Genomic DNA, 23661 nt, shown 5'->3' with positions numbered 1-23661 from the left:
CAGTGTGGCAATAAATTTACCTGCCATTTATAATGAGGAGATTATGAATTTACACCTGCTTTGGACAAACATTTAATTTTTAGTGCAGTTTTATTTCACCTGTGCATTGATTGTTTAATATGATGCAAGCACAACTAGAAGAACACAGACAAGAATTGGGCCTCTTTGAAGAGATTACAGTCACGTTAATTGATTAATTGTCATCATTTTCATCAACATAAAAGATGCACAAACAGGTATCCACAGCATACTCACAGTGTTTATTAAGAAAGCTGCTGGTAGTGACCACCACCTTCCAGCACCAATCCTTGTCAGCAGATAAATAAGGATTAGGTTTACAAATGAATGAAGAACATCTATTCCTGCAATGGAAAAAAAAGAAAGGTAATGTACCACATTTATTTCACAAAAATATCAAAAGTGATAAAAATTTATTTAAAAAACATGTCTTTTTTGTAGAATATCTTCAGAGACAGTTGTTGTTGTTGGCACTCCATCGCTTATGATGTCGAGGGTTCCAGCTGATCCGATCAACGGAACAGCCTGCTCGTGAAATTAACGTGCAAGTGGCTGAGCACTCCACATACACGTGTACCCTTAACATAGTTCTCGGGGATATTCGGCGTGACACAGTGTGTGACAAGGCTGACCCTTTGGATAACAGAAACAGGAAGTAAGAGTGAGAGAAAGTTGTGGTGGAAGAGTACAGCAGGGTTCGCCCCCATCCCCTTTCGGAGCCTCGTGGAGCTTTTAGGTGTTTTCGCTCAATAAACACTCACAACGCCCGGTCTGAGAATCGAAACAGCGATCCTATGACCACGAGTCCGCTGCCCTAACCACTGGGCCATTGCGCCTCCACTTCAGAGACAGTAAAAAATGTTAAAATCTTTCTATTACAAAGAGTGTTAACTAAAATCTTGAACAGTGGTTTCAAACCATTTTTTTTTAACCTCTGGACTCCTTTGATTCCTATTTTATTCTGATGGACCCCAATAACCATTCGATATTTAAAAACTAGTTTTATACATACTTCTTTTAAAATTCCTATTTTGCTTTTCACCCATTGCCTAGGTTTGAACTCAGGACATAAGAGCCGGAGAAAATGCTGCCAAGCATTTTGACTGGAATGCTAATGATTCTGCCAGTTTGCCAATTGAGAACTGGAATGAATAATAAAAAGCATTTTGTCCTTACACACTGATGTCTGTGGCATATCACTGCCTTGTGTATGTGTGGCGGGGGTAACTAAGAAATAACAATGGAAGCAGGACTTACCAAAATTAAAGTAACCCATATACACTCCGCATATTATGAAGTATATGTGCTGTAATGTGCTGCTACGGCCATACAAGAGTCCTCTGTATATAAACGCCAGTGGATAGCCTGGAAAAAGAAGAGTGAGAGAGAAGACATTAGTCCATTGTACAAGCGGAAATCAATCACTGCATTATAGTTACAAGTGGTGGTGGTGGTGGTTTTTAATAATCTGGTCAAGTGGAAGGACAGACCTACAAGTCATCATCATCATCATCATCATCGTTTAACGTCCGCTTTCCATGCTAGCATGGGTTGGACGATTTGACTGAGGACTGGTGAAACCGGATGGCTACACCAGGCTCCAATCTGATTTGGCAGAATTTCTACAGCTGGATGCCCTTCCTAACGCCAACCACTCAGAGAGTGTAGTGGGTGCTTTTACGTGTCACCCGCACGAAGGCCAGTCAGGCGGTATGTCACACATATGCACAACACCCTCCTCCACTCCATGCAAGACACTGTTCGATGGTGATCTTGAGCAAATTTAAGTCAACAAACACAGGAAAGACATGAACAGGAATGATCCAACCAGTGTTGGGGTGTTTACATCCCTGTAATTTAGCAAAAGAGACCTATAGGATAAGCACCATTCTTTAAAAAAGAATAAGCACTCGATTCATTTGACTAAAAATGGTTTTCGAGGCTGTGCCCCAGCATGGCCACAATATAATGGCTGAAGCAAATAAAGGATAAATCAATCAAGTGTGGTGTGGGGGGGGGGGGGTCTAAAGGAAAATCAGGAGGATATAGTCATATTGATTATTGATTAAGTAATACAATGTTGTTTCAGCCATTAGACCAAGGCTATGCTGGGGCACCCCCTTGAAGTGTTTAGTCAAACAAATCGGCTCCATTACTTCTTTTGTTCTTTTTTTTTAAGCCACGTACTTATTCTACTGGCATTTTTTGACGAACCACAGAGACATAAACATACCAACACCAGTTGTCACGCAGTGATGGGGAACAAACACAAAGACATGCACACACATCCATGTATGTGTGTGTCTATGTAACATGGCCCCGGGTTCAGTCCTACTGCATGGCACCTTGGGCAAGTGTCTTCTACTATAGCCTTGAGCCGACCAAATCCTTTAGTTTCCGTCTACCAAATCCACTCACAAGGATTTGGTCGGCTTAAGGCTATAGTAGAAGACACTTGCCCAAGGTGCCACGCAGTGGGACTGAACCTGGAGCCATGTTGTTGGGAAGCAAGCTTCTTACCACACAGTCATGCCTGCACCTAATAAAATAAAAAGATATTACTTATGAGAAAGAAGAAAAAAAAACTTTGTTCCATTCCCAAAAAGAAAATAATTTTCACAAGAAACATCTGACAAGACAACAGGTCCAGTCATGCCAGAAACCAATAATAAAGCACTGATTAGTTTTAGTTTCAAATTAATAGCTGTCCAATATATTCATCATTATTTTGATTATTCTTCATGTTAACAGTACGTTTAAATCTTTTTTTTTTGTTTTTTTAATTTTCATGTTGGAGAAAACAAAATGGCTGCATGAAACTGTTCTTCCCCAATCTTCTATTGCAACTAATTTTGCCGAGTATAAACAATGGTCAAACAAGCGGCTCTCTTCTATATTAAATTGAATGACTTAGCAATAACATAATAACAGCGACAACTTCTAACAACGGCCATGCTGTGGCACTGATCATTTCTATGATAGGTACAGGGTCATTCAGGATAACAAAACAAGATTTATGAAAACCTGATAGCTATTTGTTTCTTATTTCTTTACTGCCCACAAGGGGCTACACGCAGAGGAGACAAACAAGGACAGACAAACGGATTAAGTCGATTATATCGACCCCAGTGCATAACTGGTACTTATTTAATCGACCCTGAAAGGATGAAAAGCAAAGTCGACCGACCTCAGCAGAATTTGAACTCAGAACGTAACGGCAGACGAAATACCACTAAGCATTTCCCCCGGTGTGTTAATGTTTCTGCCAGCTCTCCGCCTTGTTTCTATTAGGCTTCAAATAGCTAAAGGGTTGTAGGCATAACTGACAGGTTACTAAGTTCACCTTGTGCCCATGTTGTCTTGGGTTCCACCCTACTGTCTGATACCTTAAGTATCTTCTGCTCTAGGCTGACCAAAGCCTTGTGAGATGAAAAATGCACAGGAATTCATCCTGTATGTGTGTGCACAAGGTTACTCTTTTACTTGTTTCAGTCATTTGACTGCGGCCATGCTGGAGCACCACCTTTAGTCAAGCAAATCGACCCCCATGACTTATTCTTTGTAAGCCTGGAGCTTATTCTATCGGTCTCTTTTTGCCGAACCGCTAAGTGACGGGGACGTAAACACAAGCATCAGTTGTCAAGCAATGCTAGGGGGGACAAACACAGACACACACATACACATATATGCCCTAACTCTTCGAAACGCCAGTGTTTTAATGGTGGCAGCTGATGAAGGATATGTTCTCTATGTGGCCTGCTTGTTTTTTGTTCCTTGTTTATCATTTTGTCTATGTTTTTTTGCAACATCATGTACCCGATATGTATCTATATGTACATGTAGATGAAGGTATGTACATACATGTGCATATATATGCATATACTCATATATTGTTTTTATATATATATATATATATATATATATATATATATATATATATATACATACATACATACATACATACATACATACGACGGGCTTCTTTCAGTTTCCGTCTACCAAATCCAGGGGATTTACTGAAGAAGTGACATGCCCTCAACACAGGGTCGCTGCTTCTCTTAAGAAGCTAAACACAATCAATATGAGTAGGGAGTAAGTAGAGACATCACATGAGCCACAGCAGCAGAAAAACGATCAAGAAACAAAATAAATAAATGGTAACAGCTTGTTTATCATATTCTCTGCGTGTGTGTGTGTGCATGCGTGCACGTTGAATTTCATTTTCTCCAACCATTGTACATTGTTGTTTATTAGACAATTAAATCATTTAGAGACAATAAACTACATAACAATTAAAAGAGGCAAGTCACCATATCTACAGACGATCAGCAGAAGTTTAAACTTTTAGGACTCCCTTCGACCTAAGGCCATGTCGGGCGAAGTTCAAATGGACAGGAGCTGACCTATTTAGGTACAAACTCTGCTGCAGTATGTCTGTTCTTCTAGCTGCCACGATTCTTATAAATTCAGTGGTCAACAAGACGGGGAGAGAGAAGGCCCTGGCAGCCAAACGAGGAAGCTCTATGACACAACACAACAGGTTTTGGCGACAGCAGAGAGAAGAGCAATGTTCGAAGTTCCACGGTAGACTACTGTATCAGATGAACTACATACGCACACAAACATATATTCAATTGTGACATATCATTTCCACAGATGTACCCTGTTTCTATTTCTAGCAACTCGTAGCAGTTGTCAACATTTTGCATGTAGTGAAGAATTATGTGTACCAACGACAAATTAAGTCCAGTGAATAAATTATTTTAACTACGAATTGATTCACTCATTTGTTTACTTCAAAGGCATACATATTCCTTTTGCATCTGTTCACCATGATACACATTTAACCACTACACTACGATTCAAGAAGTTCCACCCATGACCATGTAAAATAGTTTTCTATTTATGAAACAATACAATATGACTTGTGGAAACTTTGGCTGCTAATTCTAGCATGTCAACAACCACATAAAGGTTGTCTTTTTAGTTGATTGGCTTGTTTGGGGGGTGGGGGTGTAGTTAATGGATAACAGTGTTAGATTTCTTTGTAATATGATTAAAGGTGTGTGTGTTGTTGATTAACTTCAATCAGACAGATCTATGATCAGAATACAACTTCCCTCTTCAGGTTTGGACTTTAAATAGACATAAATAAATAAATAAACAAGGCACTTTGACACACACACACACACACACAAATTTTCTATTGTACAATTAACAGCAAAAATGAATTAATTATAATGTGTGTGTGTGTGTGTGTATGTAACACTTGTGCATATATATATATGTAACATTCATACATGTGATTGTGTGTGTGTAGTCATGCATGTAAATGAATGTGTGTGCGTGTTTAATGCTTCACTAATTAACAGCATTTAATTTCGTATTCCACCCACTCTCCAAACTTAAATTTATCTACACAAAGAACAATTAGGAGATATTTGCTCTCACACACCTCACCTCGTGTGTGTGTGTGTACGTGTATGTGTATGTATATATGTAGGTGCATGTTAGAGGGTGAGAGTGTTTGGGGTATGTGTGAGTGTGTGTATCTGTGCGTGAGAGAGAAAAAGAGAGAGGGAGAAAGAGAAAGAGAGGGAGAGAGAGAGAGAGAAAAAGAGAAAGAGAGAGAGAAAAAGGGAGAGAAAAAAAGAGAGAGAGAGGGGGGTGCATGTTGTACAGAAATAGGACTGCAAGGTAGTCAAGTGGGGCATGGCTCCCATCGATTTCCATCCACCAACACCAGCTGTTGGCCATCTCACTTTGCAGACCATATAACACAGGAAAGAACCGTTGACACCATTCTCTACAATGTCAACTGTTGGCATTAGGAAGGGCATCCAGCCACTGAAGACCTTGCCAAAGCAGACATTGGAGGTCTACATAGTACCAGAACTTGTCAGATCGTGTTGAACAATCCTACCCATGCCAGTAACAAAGCCAGATGTTTAATAATTATATATATATATATATATATATATATATAGGCGCAGGAGTGGCTGTGTGGTAAGTAGCTTGCTTACCAACCACATGGTTCTGGGTTCAGCCTCACTGCGTGATACCTTGGGCAAGTGTCTTCTACTATCGCCTCGGGCCGACCAAAGCCTTGTGAGTGGATTTGGTAGACGGAAACTGAAAGAAGCCCGTTGTATATATGTATGTGTGTGTCTGTGTTTGTCCCCCCAACATCGCTTGACAACCGATGGTGGTGTGTTTACATCCCCGTAACTTAGTGGTTCGGCAAAAGAGTCTGATAGAATAAGTACTAGGCTTCCAAAGAATAAGTCCTGGGGTTGATTTGCTTGACTAAAGGCGGTGCTCCAGCATGGCCACAGTCAAATGACTGAAACAAGTAAAAGAGTGTATATATATTATATATATATATATATATATATATATAAAAGCACTCACTACACTCTCGGAGTGGTTGGCGTTAGGAAGGGCATCCAGCTGCAGAAACTCTGCCAGATCAGATTGGAGCCTGGTGCAGCCATCTGGTTCACCAGTCCTCAGTCAAGTCGTCCAACCCATGCTAGCATGGGTTGGACGACTTGACTGAGGACTGGTGAAACCGGATGGCAACACCAGGCAAACTACATATATTTAATGTATCTGCTTCATGTATTTTCCAGCGGCTGCAACAGCCTGGTAGAGTATGTACTCTCTCAAAGCACCAGGTGTTAAAACAAATATGTGCAGTTAATAATATTTATTTTAGAGAACTGCTTTTATTTTATATGTAAATTCACACACACACACACACACTCACACACACACATATATATATAAATAAATGTGAATATATGGCCATCATTTTAAGCACTACGTAGATTGGACTGGTAGCTTGTAGAATGGACACACACACATATATATATATATATTTATATATATATATATACATTCATGTGCACACACACTTGCAATTTTACACTTACACATGAGCAGGCTTAAACACACACGCACACCCACCCACACAAACTATGTACAACAGAAGACAAAAACCAGGACATACTTAGACAAATGTAATTGGAAACTGATAATGTGAAGGTGATCAACATTTATTTAAATTTGTATAAATAAAGGTCAAAGTTCATAAAAGACACAAAGAAAATTGTCAAACAAAAAAAAAAAATATATATATATATATATACATATATATATATACACACACATGCATGCACATATATATATATATATACACACACACATGTATGTACACACACACACATATATATATACATACATACACGTATGCACACACACACATATACATAGATCCACATGAATCACATCATATATTTAAAAAAAAAAATGCATAAAAAGTTTTTATCTAATTTCAAAATATATTATTATCTAATGTTTGTGCATAATTTGAAAATACAACCTTCAGCAACCGGAGGTCCTTCCCTGCCGGTTTCAATCCTAAAAGATTATTAAATGCCTTTTACATAATTTCAAAAGTTATCTAGAATAAAACAAGAATATTGCAGGTTATTTCCATAATAAAAATGGAGTCATCAAATGACTAATAATTTTTTTATATTTCAGGAAGCATGGGAGATAACTCTGAGAATGTTTCAACTTTACTGACCTCATCAGTTAAGCAGAGACTTCATCATACCACCAGAGATAGTGATGAGAAAATCACTAAGAAAATGTAGGAGAATGTACACTAGTGGACGTAATAAAAGACTAGATTTATCAAGAGAATGCATTACATGAAGACACCATCTGCCTGGAAAACGATAGTTAATGTTAATATTGTGTTTCTAGGCAGATCACATTCTCCATAGTCCCTGTTCAATTACCTGTCAAGATAAGGTACTAGCTCACTTGGAAGTTTTATCTATGATAGACTAGTACCCTATATAGAGTGAAGTTTTATCTTGTAACAAAACTAAACCTTCAAGTGGATAGATAGTCACAGAACTAACAAATTAAGGAATTAAACTTAAAAGGCACCAACATCATCATCATCGTTTAACGTCCGCCTTCCATTCTAGCATGGGTTGGACGATTTGACTGAGGACTGGTGAAAACCAGATGGCAACACCAGGCTCCAATCTGATTTGGCAGAGTTTCTACAGCTGGATGCCCTTCCTAACGCCAACCACTCAGAGAGTGTAGTGGGTGCTTTTACGTGTCACCCGCACAAAGGCCAGTCAGGCGGTACTGGCAACGGCCACGCTCAAAATGGTGCATTTTATGTGCCACCAGCACAAGAGCCAGTCCAGGGGCACTGGCAACGATCTTGCTCGACCCATTACTATTTTTGGCAGTCATACAGAAAGTAAGCTCCCTTATTGGTGTTAAACTAATCCCTACAAATTTTATTGTTCTATGCTTGGACCCTCACACCCCTTACCTCATTCTCATCAGAACATTTCTAAAAATGGGGCCAAAGTTTATACATTGACAACAATAATCATTAAAAGAGACAATAGACAAAGAGACTGATCCAGAATTATTCAACAAAGAAAACCAAGTCAAGATTATTTCAACAGGATCCATAAACAAACTTGTCAGCATCTGATGATGATGACGACAATAATTATAATGATGATGAAAATGATAATGACGATCATAACAATGGCAGTGATGGTGAATTGAGAGATGAAAATGATTCTAGCCAAATAAAAGCTAAGATGATGATGATGACGACGACAACAACATGACAACAATAATGTATAACCTAAAGAAAACAAAAAAAAAAAAAAGAACTGACAATGTATAATTTGAGTGCGTTCAATAAAAGAACCAATAACTAACTTCTGAAATGACAAAACCAGAAAACTAGTAAATCATTTGATAATATCAATTTGTGAAGAAGACAATTAGTGATTGATGGCTATTCAACATTTCCAACTTTAATGTCCAGAAGTTATTTCCTCTCTATTGAGACATGGACAGAGAGAAAGAGGAGGATTAATCCTGCCACTAGTAAATCCAGTTTTATAAACTTGCTCAGTAGTCGATTAGTCCCAGATCAGCTCTGATCAAAGCGAGTTCAAATGACAAACATCCAAATTTTCTTATATCGAGTAATGACATTATCTTTTATCTTCTTCTTGTTTCAGTCATTAGACTGGGGCCATGCTGGGGCACCACCTTCAAGAACTCTTAGTTGAATGAATCAGCTCCAGTACTTTTTCTTTATTTGAAGCCTGATACTTATTCTGTCAGTTGTTTATGCTGAACCGCTAAGTTACAGGGACATAAACACTGGCTGTCAAGTGGTGGTAGGAGGACACAGACCACGAAAATACACACAGATATATGCACGTGTGTGTGTGTGTGTGACAGGCTTCTTTCAGTTTCCCTCTACCAAATCCCTTCACAATGCCTTGATCGGCCCAAGGCTATAGAAGAAGACACCTGCCCAAAGTGCCAAGCAGTGGAACTAAACCTGGAACTATGTGGTTGGGAAGCAAACTTCTTACCACACAGCCACACTTGTGCCTATATATAAATCCTTCCTCTTTTTAAAACATTATTGAGGTTGGGCGAGATTTATCTGTTATTAGTAGCAGATTAAATGACTGCATAAATGATTCACACTTTGGCTCATCTTGTTTAATAAGGATTTTTCAGGATCCCTGAAGAAAGCAGTCTTTGAATTCCAATTCCTCAAACTTGAAATTTACCTTCACCTCCTCCACATTACTAGATGAATGGCAAAACTGAGTTGTAATGGGACACACACACACACACACGTAATATTCAGCTCTTAATAAACACAAAATATCCAAGTATTTTGATCTTGGACAAGCAGCAAAATACTAGTGTGTTGAGATATGGACTGTCAACTCAGCAGCTGACGGCACACTGACCTGTCTGCTTACAACTTTGAATCCCAGTTGCTATAGTTATATGTGAGTGTGCAAACAGTAACCAATATTAAACAACAGCCTAGCACTGTGCTGTGTGACAGTTGTGTTGTAACTCTCATAAACTAATTCCAACAGATAAGGTATTTATTACCAGCTCCCCCACCTCAGAACAGTCTAATCTTGATGTGTTCACCTGTACACAGCCACATGTTACACGTCCCATAAATAAAGAGAGGAAATATTTTTTTTAAATCCTGAGTAGGATTACACCAACATCACAACCTCTTCTTTCATCATAAGCACACACTCAGTCTTAGTTACAATACTTGTGGACTTAGAAACTGTTTTGTTCTCAGACTGACAAAAAAAAAAAAGAAACAAAAAATAATTTAGTAGAGCAAGGCCAAAGATGTCAAACATTCCACATTTGTTTAAAGCATGACAATCAGCAGATTCTGTTATTTGCATTTTCCATAGATGTCGTCGTTGCTGTTTCAAGGTCAACATCTCAAATAACATTACATGTTTCTAAGATAGGCATAAGACCTGAAGCGATTATGCTTACCCCAGTATTTAACTGGTATTGATCTGATTCACTTCAGAATGATGAAAGACATTGTTGAGAGATATAATGATATATTTAGTTCAAGATTTCTCCCAATTCCCAATCCTACCATTTTATTAATTATGAATTCTGACTTCGGCACAAAGTCACAAATTCTAGGGAAAAGAATCCGGTTAATAAAATGACTTCAGGAAGTGACCAGAACTTATTAACTGATCTTGTGGTGTCTGGGGGTCATTAGGATGTGTTTATCCATATAGACAACCAACTTGCAACTAATTATCAATTTCATTTAGCAGAGGACTGAATACTGCCAAGAGGCACCCTTGCTACCAATGTCCTCAACTATGACCCATGTATTCTACTGACCAATAAATAGTGGTATGACCTCATGGGCCGATGTGTGGCACACCAACTTGACCTGTTGGACCCAACTTGATCTTAAAAACCAGGTAAACCCTTCTAAATACCCTGTCTCAGTTGATCACATCCTTCTACACATCAACCTTTGCATATTCTGCTGGAACCAATTGAAACCTCTTCATTTAAAAAGCAGAGCTAATTAACTTTTCTCTTGATCTTGGATTAACATCTCAGGTAGAGAAACATTTGTGCGTTATATTATTGTGCCCTGCTATTTACCTTCTTTTTTCATTATTGACTCCAATTTAAAATTATCCAAGGGCCAGCAATACATGTTGCTGTTATTTTCTCCATATAGAAGATGAGAAGAAAGAGATGGTAAAATAAATAACAGAAGAAAGGAATCGCAATGAAAGAAAGAACAACAAGGAAACCAGGATATAAAAATATTTTAAAGACAACCAAGAAAATATCTACAATAAATATGAAAAAAAAATGGAAAGGAAAACTACAATTAAATTTGTTCCTTTGACTGACAATCTCACCCCCACAAAATATAGAAACAATTATCAAATAATGATCCTTATTAAGAGTTTCTGATGTAAAATAAGTTCACATCAAAATAGGATTGGAATTTTAAAGAGTTTTATTGTCTTTATTGCTCTGAAGTAAATACAATTCTACAGCTGAATTGCAATTATTATTGTTGCTATGAAGCAGCCAAGTGAGAGATAATTGCCCTTCCTCATCACAATAATTGAAGTGGATGGAACCATTTGCTTGTAGAAAAATTATGCTTTTTAGAAAGAAGGAAAGCCAGCTTCTGTTCAGCGTTGCTACCAATAGGGTCACTAATATATCAGACCAGCCACTGTGTAGTCTGGCAACAAGGCATAAAAGAAGAATACAAAGAACTAAGTGTATATTAATCTCACTTGGCTTAATAGATGGATGTGTGTGTGTATGCGTGCATGCATGTGCATGTATACACACACACACACACACACACACACACACACACACACACACACACATGCGTACACTGGAGAGACAAACAGACAAAGGTATAGCTATACACACATTGAATTAAGGCTGCAATGTGGAACCAAGAGAGAAAAAAAAAGGCTTGAATAGAAAATTAAGACAAGCAAGTTGTTTATATTGTCATGAAAGGAAAGAAATACCGTCAACAATAAACAGAAAAGTGTTTTATATCAATGGTGGTACTTATTATAGTGCAGAACTGCTGTCTGCTGTTACCACAAGGGAGCTTCTATGTGGACACTTGACCTGGTAGAAAAAAATCAGCTGAATGTACCCTCATGTAATATGATCATTTCCCTGCAGATGGTATGGAATCCCACAGATACAACTTATTTCTAAATTTAACCCTTTAGCATCCAAACCAGCCATATCAAGCCCAAGTATTTTTACCTGCTTTAATGTTGAAGCTGACCAGATCAGGCTTACCACACTTACCCTACAATGCTATTCTAAAAATAAACAATCACATCATCGAAATCTTAAAGCTAGGAGATAATGCATAATTAATTCAAAACAATGTGAATAAATAAGCATCACATTTGAATGCTAATGAATTAATGAAAATAAATTTAAGACATTAACATCCATGGACACTGCATAGACTGGCTGAATTTCCAGTCAACACAAATAATCAGAGCCAACAATTTAATTCTTGTAGCAGCAGTGATTCCTGGGTATGCATAGACAAATGTGAATCTTGCATATTTGTCTACAATAACTAAATATATTTATTTTTGGCACCTGATTCCTTTGGTACCCTGAAGTCAATAAAACTGTCTGTCCAGTGGTTGAGTAGCCACATGTATTAACAATGGAAAAACACTGTAGCTTCATATTGACAGAACCTCCACATGAGATATATAACTCCACCGGAAGACAAATTCCTGGATTCCACATCTTGATAAAACCAACAAGCATCAGGATGGTAAAGATGTTGATGGAGTGGAGAAACAGAGAAGTTTGAAGAAGCAAAACTAATTCTTGGAAAAGAATCAGCAAGGTTTTCTCTTCTAGCAGAATACATCTGTCAAAAGTGTATTTAGAGAATTACAATGGTGAACACAACAAGTTTATTATTTTCAACTTTTCATGAACATCTGTTACTGAAAATAAAACAGCTTCATGAACAGTTAACAAGTTTGCAATTAACCAATGACTCCACTTTCTGACATTATCAACAATAGCGAACGCTTCCCATTCAAGCAAAGAATGTTTTTGTTCATAAATAGTTAATGACTTTTAAAAAAATAAGCTTTAGGACAAGGATTTTTTTTTTTTTAGATCAATATTCCAGAAATGACCACCTCACAGACATCAGTTTGAAGTACAAATATTTTAGATTCATCAACCATTTCAAGTGTTGTACCCTTAAAAAAAAACACAAGTTTTCCATATTTTTGAGATTCTGTTGAAAAATGATAAAAATGTACCAGTTACGCACTGGAGGCGATGTAATCGACTTAATCTCTTTGTCTGTCCTTGTTTGTCCCCTCTATGTTTAGCCCCTTGTGGGCAATAAAGAAATAAGTATTTATGAAAAAAAAAAAACCTTTAAAACTTTGAGGAAGGTTTATAATCATAGCAGCTAGGCCAGAAATTGAACTCACAATACAGAGCTGCAACATATAACCACAAGACATTCTAAGCCCCGAACAAGAGTCCATCACTGCTTTCTCGTGTTTTATTTTCGACATGTTGTTGTTGTTGTTCATCTTGTCTATAGCTTTAGTCAGCAATAAGAACGCCCAGGTTTACTCTGTAGTATCACACTTGAAACTGCAGATCTATTTGTTGCAAGCAGGAACAATGTGTAAGAATAATAAACAACAAAAGGACACTTTTCAATAATCGGGGAAAATGGAAATGAAGGAAGGAATTAACATTAAAAGACGGGGGGAGGGGTGGGGAGCGTGTCTTTTATTTGTGGCCTTTGTTCTTGTTATTTTCTATTTCAACCACTTTGTAAGATCTCAACTGACAGCAGAAAATAGTGTCGATAGAAATCAAATGCTTCAAGATATAAAGACATCAAAACTAAAGCAGGTGTTGGCTTTAGAATGTAAGACAATGGAAAATGATCAATGGCAGAAGGGAATCAATGAGACTGGAGAGAAAGAGAGAGAGAGAGATAAAATAAAAAAAGATGGGAGAAAGAAAACAGGGAAAGATATATATATACGAGAGACAAAGATGAGGGAGAATTATGAACGTTAGATAAGAGGGAAAGGACAAAGAGAAAACAGTTTCCACAATTGTTCTGTTAATATCATCATCATTGTCATCACTGTAATTGCTTACAAGTAGTTTTTCCACTGAGTGGAGGAGGGGGTGGGGGGATGTGAGGAAAAGTCAAAAGAATGTCTAGAAACTTAGGTGCCAGCATGGCTGGTAAAAAGTTTGCTTCACAACCACATGGTCCCAGGTTCAGTCCCTCTGCAGCAAGTGCCCACCTTGGGCAAGCATCTTTTACTATAGCCTCAGGCTGACCAAAGTCTTGCAAATGGATTTGGTACGTGGAAACTAAAAGAAGTCCATCATGTGTATGCATGAGTGTGTTCCACCACCGCTTGATAACCGGTGTTGGTCGGTTTACATCCTCGTAATCTAGCAGTTCAGCAAAAGAGACCAATAGAATAAGTACCAGGCTTAAATAAAAATAAGTACTGGGGTTGATTTGTTTAACTAAAATTACGAGGTGGTGCTCCAGCATGGCCACAGTCAAATGACTGAAACCAGTGTATTTAAAACAGAAACTTCTAAAGAACCCTGAAGTACTGTTCTATTCTTTCACATGTTTCATTTGTTGGACTGTGGCCATGCTGGGGCACTGCCTTGAAGGGTTTAGTTGAACAAATCAACCCCAGGACTTATATATTTAAGTCTGGACACTGGGGCTGATGTAATAAACTTATCCCCTCCCCGAAAGGTTTCTCTTAACCCGACTTTATGAAGTGTCCTGGGTGTCTTTGATCCTGGTTCCAGCCCCAGAGAAATTGTCATATCTTCAACCTTGCAGTCTCTCCTTGTACTCCTCAACCACTTTACAGAGTCTGTTGGATAGATCTCAGGGTGATTCCAGTCCTAGTGAGGTTGCCTTCTGTCCTGGAAGACAAAAGAGTCTTCGCTGCCCAATCTCTGTTCCAGAAAAGCAGTGATCAATAGAGTAGAGAAGATGATGATTGCAGATGAATTAATGATGTGGGGACGGAGGAAACAGATCAAGATTGGGCTGACAGAATGGAAAAGGAGGGAGAAATGAGGGGGAGAGAAAGTAATAGTAGTGAATAATGAGAGAGAGAGAAAGAGAGTAATGGTAGTGAATAATGAGAGTGTGTGTGTGTCTGTGCATGATGGACAGTTGTGGAAATGGTTGGAAGTGGGGTGTAATGGATGTCAATAAGTGACCAAGAGGAGAATAGCAGCTGTATGTATGTGTGTATGTGTGTGTGTGTGTGTGTGTGTGTGTGTGTGTGTGTGTGTGTGTGTTGATTTCAGTACATGTGTTGTGTTGCTACTCTACATCATGTATGCAGATAGAGTTCAAGGCCTCTTTATATTAGATAGAAAACAAGTAACCCTATCTTCCTTGTCCTTAGTATATCGTATATCAACTCTTATTTGTATATTATTAATATTTAGAGTGTTGAATATTTTTCAAGCATGACAAAATTGATGTATCCAATGTAGATTATCATTATGATTATTCAGGTTGGGTTACCACTGGAGACATTTGAATTTTTATAATATATGTAAGACTAGTTATTTGTATGACATCAGCTCTTTTATATTTCACAGTTATCATAGAGAAATATACTCTTTTACTTATTGTACAGGCTAATTTAGCTTTCTTTTAACAGATGATATTTTTCTTAAATTCTAATGCATATTTCTTTTATTTATTTATACATTATTCTACAGGGGTAATTCTTAATGGTAGATGTATGTATAACAAATTCAAATAGTAGATACATTGGGAAATAGAATGTGTGTCGGATTACAAACGAAAGTGTGGAGTGAAAGTGTTTGGGGAGGCCAGGATAACACATACAAGGCTCAAGAGAGATTTAAAGAATGTTGCGATTGAGAAGGTGAATCTCAGTGACCTTCCTGTGTGTACAGTTTGTGACAGACCATGCCTTTCTTTAGCTGGGCTCAAATCCCATTTTCAGGTTCATGAGAAACGAACCTCCACCAACTATTCTGCCTATATATCTGTGCACACCTTTCAGTGCCATATATGCCATAAGGTCTGAATATCTAATGGAGGCCTCAAAAGACATTTTAAGATCCACAAAGATCAGAACTTAACTACAGCTCTTGGTGGTCCAAATCAGATATGCAATCTATGGGGGTATATTTTCAAAACATTGTCTGGTTTAAAAAGCCACATCAGATGGATCTAAGGTGTAGGTACAGGAGGTGGTCAGACAACCACTATATATATATATATATATATATATATATATATATATATATATATATATATATCATCATCGTCGTTTAACGTCCGCTTTCCATGCTAGCATGGGTTGGACAATTTGACTGAGAACTGGTGAAACCAGATGGCTACACCAGGCTCCAATCAGAGTTTCTACAGTTGGATGCCCTTCCTAATGCCAACCACTCCAAGAGTGTAGTGGGTGCTTTTATGTGCCACTGGCACAAGGGCCAGTCAGGCGGTACTGGCAACAGCCACGCTCAAAATGGTGTATTTTACGTGCCACCCACACAGGAGCCAGTTCAGCAGCAATGGCAATGATCTCGCTTGAATGTCTTTACTCATGCCATCCGGCACAAGTGCCAGGAAGGCAATGCTGGGCACAGGTGCCATGACGATTTTGCTTGACGATTTATATATATATATATATATATATATATATATATATAGATTCAGATGAATATGGTACTTAAATTGAGGCACCAGAATTTAGTACGGTATTATCCATACAATTTCAATGTAAGGTGATTAAAATCAAAATAAGGAACTGTTGACCTCAAGATCATAAGGTCGTGGGTTCGTTTTCTAACCAGGCTGCATGTTGTGTCCTTCAACAAGATACTTCAGTCTCTCTCTCTCTCCAGTCATTACATCCTCAATGTCCCGTTGGCTCAAGAGTGGGAAGGTTGAGAGAGTATTTCTGTTGGCACCTCCATATGTATCTAAAACAATTAGCAAAAGTATGACTGCTTGAACAGTTAACTGCATTATTTACCTTCTCCAATCCAATCATTTTAAAATTCCTAGGTCAATAGAATAAGTATCAAACTTCAAAATAAATAAGTAGTGCACCAGGCTCCAATCTGATCTGGCAGAGTTTCTACAGTTAGATGCCCTTCCTAACGCCAACCACTCCGAGAATGTAATGTGTGCTTCTACATGCCGATGCCAAACAAGTAACAAAGTGGAGATTTCAGCCATGAGTAACATCATTTTCTGTTGCAGCCATACAAATAATTTACCTCATAAATAAATAATTTACATGAATGAACATATAAAATAATTTACTCATTAAATAGGTAAGATAATTTTATATATAAACTAGCAGTATAACCCGACCTTGTCCGGGTGTGACTTATTATGCCATCTACGATAAGTCTTGCTAGCTGAAAATCAACTAAAAAAGAAAGCCTTACAACGAAAAAAACCCTTATGATGTAAATATGTTCATAATTCAAAAGACGATGAAATTAATAGGGAAAGTCTGAAGGCTGTTTTGCGTAAAATTATTAAGCATACGTAAATTTCATCCGTGTAATTGGCTATAGAAATGCTTGTGCAAAACAACTTTTTGCGCTGCCCTGATTATACATAGCAGGATAATCCCTTTTAGCAGGAGCTAGGACGGCAATTTCTGATGAAGCAATTGCTGGCGATCTGTTGCTACACAGTTTTGCCAGAATTCTATCAGATTGGGCAGAAGATGTTGATGCACCATTTTGCATTATGTTCAAAATAGCTTCTGGAATGTGGTGCATTACTGCAGTCTGTTGCTGTCATTTTAAACCGGTTGCTGTCTTTCCCCAGCAAACTCTCTTCTTTGGAGGCATAATCTATGTATATATTAAACAGAGCAGCAAAAGTTATAATAGATGGCAGTGTCGGTACTTTTCACATATCTGTAATTTTTCAGATTAACACCCGCACGATTACCCAACCCTAATCCTAACCCTAAACCTAAAAACCGTAACCGTAACATTAATCCTAAGCGTTAACCCTGACCCTAACACCCTAGTGAAAATCTTGGTAAATTTACAAAACATTGACGAACATGAGTTATATTTTACTGAATGATTGTGTACTTGCACGTGTATGCTTTTGAGAGAGCGAGAGAGGAAGAGGTAGAGAGGGGGAGAGAAAGGAATAGGGGTAGTTAAAAGTTTTCTTATGACTGCTTCTCTTCACTGCCTATTACTTCATTAGAAATCTAAGGATGCACATAAGCACATAATAGAGAAAAATTAAACAAATATGGACGACTTGCTTCGAAACACCACCGAGTGGGGAACACTTCTCAAAAATAACTTGCAGTTGTTTCCTTCAAACTTCCTACATGCTTGAAATGTACATACATCAAGATACATTTGTACAAAATTTCATGAAAAAATATTCATTTTCCTGGAAGTTAAGAGGAATTTAAGTAGAATTTCCGAATATTGTACCCCACCCCCTTCCAAAACTCTTTCACCGAAAATTTTTGTATATTTGGAATCTACATAATAAATAATATATGCATAGAAAATTTCATAAATAGATATTCATTTTTATGAAAGTTATGACCTTCCAAAGTTGGGGGATACAACTCTGTAGTTATGCCATCAATGTTTTGTAAATATACCACGATGTGAATGATTGTGTTTACTTGCACATGTATACGTTTGAGAGAGCGAGAGAGGAAGAGGGGGAGAAATGAATAGAGATTGAGAGCAATGTGTATGTTGTTGTCACAGGTTTGTATGTGTGGTTGTGTGTGTGTTTACGTATCTATGTTATGAAAAATAGGTAAAGAATACTGAGATGAAAGTTTAATCTATGACGTTGTATGTATCACTTTCTCTCTCTCTCTCTCTCTCTCCCTCTTTTACTCTTACTCTCTATATTTTTATGTTGAGCGCGTGTGTAAAAATGGCGTTCCAGGTAGCAGGGATGAAATATAAAAGTTGCTAGAAACAACAGCCAAATCTCCCTTAAATCACACAAAGTAAACGGAATTTAAAAAATCTAATTACTGCACTGGAAAGTTCAGATCGAGAAAATTCCATTGATGTAAAAATTTTTACGAAAAAGTGGAAAATGTGGATTTTTATAAACATTCAAAAAGGCTTCACACAAACACACAATTTCAGATTTATATATTAAGATATATATTCTCATATTTTATCTAAAAAAAAAAACATTGAAAATAAATTAAACTAAAGTTTTAATTACTATGTATTAATATTGCTTTCAAATTCTGGCACAAAGCGAGCAGTTTCAGAGGAGGGGGTAAGTCAGATTGATCCTCTATGTTCAACTGGTACTTATTTTATCGACCCCTAAAAACAAAGGTGACTCCAGTGGCATCTGAACTCAGAACATGAAGTCAGAAGAAATGACCCTAAGCATTTTTTCCAGCATGGTAATGATTTTGCTGGCTCACTGCCTATATATTAATATTATTAACGATATTTATTAATATAAAACACCACCAAACACAGAGTTTTTCAACCAGTCTGTGACCACATTCCTTGCAGTGGTATCTACTCTTTCCAAGTCTGGTCTTAGAAGGAGCCTCTTGTGTTAGAAATAGCAGAAAATTCTCCCTCAAAATACACTTTTAAAAATGACATAGATGATGGAGTCTAAGGTAGACTATTCCTCAAAAAAAGAAAGAGAAGCTAATCGCAGTTGAAATGCTTTTGATCACAGGTTTGACTCTCGCCAAGATAAGGTTAAGCAACAACAACAACAACAACTTGTATTTTTAGAGGTATATACCCCCATACATTTCCAGAGGAATATAACAAGTCTATTGTGTGTAAATTGCTAACGATGACAATTGATAAAAACTGTACATTTAATAGAATAAAGTTTTTATTGTAGTCATTCGGGAGACAGACATGTTTTAGAAACATGACTGAACATATTTGAATAATGATTATTTATTCAGAAGGAAATGTTTGCAGTGGGTTTGAAATGTTTTGAAAGTTACAGAACAACAATGAACAGATTCAGATGTTAGACATTGATAGACAATAGCTTAACAGATTGCCAAACTAATCTTCCAGTTGAAAATAATTATAGTTCTTATCTCACCACACATTGTATAATAAATGTACATGACAAAGACACTTAAGTATCAAGTGGACCAAGCCACCATGAAACTGTAAATAGTATAAAGTAGATACAACAGAGATTATACTAGTATAAGCTGATAGTATCATGGAGTCGAAAATTCTGTAGCCTTGGAGAATGCAAGGAGAGTGTTTTAGCAAATACCCACAGCCCGATTCCAAGTTGGTGCTAGTCCTAATGTCTAAATATCCAGACCTTTGATTAAATTCCTTGTGTTCAGGAGTCTATCAAAACATAGAAGTCAAGTTCACTTAACAAGCTGTCCTAAAAATGAATACTTTGTTGGCCTACATATCAACTACACACACGTTCATATCTGTTTGACCAACGAGTTTTATACTTACTAAACTACAGCCAAGGTTAAAAAGTCAACTGTTATAATAATACACAAGATGCTACTAAATATCCTCTCGTGCCCTCACTATTCATTGAAGTAGTGACGAAATTATTTCTAATTAAACTTCTTAAAACTCACTCTATTAAGAATCCTAATTAGACAATAAATTCCACTGTATTCTTCATTTTACAATATATTCTCAGCTAAAATTCTTCAAGGCCATGCCCCAGCATGGCCACAGTCTAATGACTTGAACAATTAGAAGAGTAAAATAAAAGAATAGAAAATATTCTGACCTAAAGGTTTCTTCACACCTTAAATAATAGTAAGACAAATTGACCTCGTTAAGGTAAGACTTGCTTCAATAAACTGCTCATTAAATAAATATGAGAAAAAGACAAATTGACCTCGTTAAGGTAAGACTTGCTTCAAATAACAAATAAACTGCTGATTAAATAAATATAAAACTGTCCATGGAATATGAAAAACTTAAACGTGTTACTTCGATTTTTAATCCCTGCTTCTAATAAAATATGGAAGACAAACATATTGAATAAAATTATCCACAAGAATATCAAAATTGAAAAATAAAAAGTGATTTCATTGTGGGGATAAATAGGTTATTAGGTTAACATGTTTTGACAGAATTAGGAGAGAGAGTGTGAAAGAGCAAGAGAAATTGTGCAGCTTAAAAGGTGGGTCAACTTTAGTAAGTTGCTCTCTCACTTTCTCATTCCAGTTGGTAAACAATCTTGAAATCTTGCTATAAGGGGTATGTTCGCCTGTCTGCCTGTCTTTCTCTCTGTTCCCTCTTCACGGTCAAACAGCTGGACCAATGGTTATGGTGCTTTTCGTGATTACAAAGGAGGTAAGCATGAAGGTTTTTAGCAAAAAAAAAAAAAAAAAAAAAAGGGAAAAAGTATGATTATTTAGTGGATATTGAGTTTTGTATTAATAAATCACCTGTGATTTTTTCTAATTAAAATTCCGGTGATGAAGATCAACTCTGGATTCCATCCCCACCCACGCACCCAATCCATATAGTTCATGAATTTAGGGGGTTTAGATTTGCGATACCATCCCTTTATTTCCTATCATAGATGAGCAGATTTGCTATCTAACTATAATGGACATTGTGGAGGCGCAATGGCCCAGTGGTTAGGGCAGTGGACTCGAAGTCATAGGATCGCGGTTTCGATTCCCAGACCGGGCATTGTGAGTGATTATTGAGCGAAAAACAACTAAAGCTCCACGAGGCTCCGGCAGGGGATGGTGGCGAACCCTGCTGTACTCTTTCACCATAACTTTCTCTCACTCTTACTTCCTGTTTCTGTTGTGCCTGTAATTCAAAGGGTCAGCCTTGTCACACTGTGTCACGCTGAATATCCCCGAGAACTACGTTAGGGGTACACGTGTCTGTGGAGTGCTCAGCCACTTGCACGTTAATTTCACGAGCAGGCTGTTCCGCTGATCGGATCAACTGGAACCCTCGTCGTCGTAAGCGACAGAGTGCCAACAACAACAATAATGGACATTATGTCCATCTGTCTGGCCATCTCTTTGTCTGTTCCCTCTTCACGGCCAGAGGGACAAACCAATGTTTATGACATTTTTCGGGATTACAAAGACAATCATGAGGAAAGTTTTTAGCATTAAAAAAAAATCAGAAAATATGATTATTTCATGAACATTGAATTTTGAATTGATAAACCATCTTTTCATTGTTATTAAAAATTCCCCGACCACGAGCTGTCACTTGATACTAACACATGGACATAGCAGGGGGGGAACCTACAAACATTTCTAAGACCAGTCATGTGACTATCATCTACCAATCAAATCTTATTCAAAACATACTAATTCGAGCCATGAACTCCCTATAAAAATAGAGCAAGCTTCAAACACTAGTCAGAAGCAAGACAGCTGCAACATAAGCTACGTCTTTCTATTTGAACCTTTTAAACTGTGAGACTGGTTAAAGCTTTAAATATATTAATAAATATTTTAACTATTCTCAGTGCATTTTCAACTTCTATTTTTCCTATGTATATCACCATCTAACAACTACCTTCAATGTCAAACAGTTTGGCAGGAGCTAGTAAACCAGAGGACTGTGCAAAACTATACTAATTTGACATGGTTTTTACAGCTGGATACCCTTCCTAACACCATCCACTTTTCAGAGTGGACTGAGTGCTTTTTACATGGCACCAGCGTGTGTGTGTGTGAGAGAGAGAGAACTTGTATGTACACATTCACCCACGCAAGCCGTTGCTGATATTATTAATCGTTTCGCTAATATTGCTTTTGTCCCAGAAAGACAACAGAAATGTCAAATGTCTATCTTCTCAGAAATAAAAGTCTTCAAATATTGATGTAAAGAAAAACTATTGATATCTTTCAAGAAAGTATGAAGTTCAAAACTCCAAAACATCACAGCTTTCATACTTACATAATAAACCCACACAAGCAAAAAAAAATAAATAAATAAAATAAAATATAAATAGTGAGGTGGGACAGAGGAATACAATCAAGATCAGATTGACTTTAAACTTCTTGGACTTTAATCATGTCTATATTTTCCTTGCCATATTGCACAATCAGATATAAATAGAAACAGGTTATCTGATTTGAAATCTTGGTCCAGAATTCCTTCCTTTTTAAACCACTGGCAACGTCTCGTATACTTCTACTTCTGACTGAAAACATATTTCATCGAAGAAAATTCTTTCTTGCATGAGTCACCGGAGTTTACCTTTGTCAGTTAATTGAGATTTTTAAAAAATAATCTGAGAAATAGGAGAGACTACAAATAGCAGATAGGGACCTTCTAACACTTGTAAGGTCGATGGAAATTTCGTTCAGCTTGAACTTCTTCACATCAATATTTTTTTAAGGAAAATATATACAGGCGCAGGAGTGGCTGTGTGGTAAGTAGTTTGCTTACCAACCACATGGTTCCAGGTTCAGTCCCACTGCATGGCACCTTGGGCAAGTGTCTTCTACTCGGGCCGACCAAAGCCTTGTGAGTGGATTTGGTAGATGGAAATTGAAAGAAGCCCGTCGTATATATATATGTGTGTGTGTTTGTCCCCCACCACCACCATCGCTTGACAACCGATGCTGGTGTGTTTACGTCCCCGTAACTTAGCGGTTCGGCAAAAAGAGACCG

The 23661-nt window shown here is 37.4% G+C and overlaps 1 protein-coding gene across 2 annotated transcripts in view; it reads right to left on the bottom strand.

Moving 5' to 3' along the window:
* Window positions 1-23661, bottom strand: part of LOC106880180 (lysophospholipid acyltransferase 5) — a 46017-nt gene that overhangs the window by 12987 nt on the left and 9369 nt on the right. For both annotated transcript variants that reach the window (XM_089342938.1, XM_089342939.1), the window contains exons 2-3: window positions 1276-1383; window positions 256-362 (exon numbers count right to left, since the gene is read on the bottom strand). In XM_089342938.1, the coding sequence (XP_089199064.1) occupies window positions 256-362; window positions 1276-1383 (215 nt within the window). The remainder of the gene's footprint in view (window positions 1-255; window positions 363-1275; window positions 1384-23661) is intronic.

The sequence above is a fragment of the Octopus bimaculoides genome, chromosome 26 (assembly GCF_046866305.1).
Source record: "Octopus bimaculoides isolate indiv1 chromosome 26, ASM4686630v1, whole genome shotgun sequence".
In the NCBI taxonomy this organism is placed as follows: domain Eukaryota; kingdom Metazoa; phylum Mollusca; class Cephalopoda; order Octopoda; family Octopodidae; genus Octopus; species Octopus bimaculoides.
This window is presented reverse-complemented; position numbering and strand designations above follow the sequence as displayed.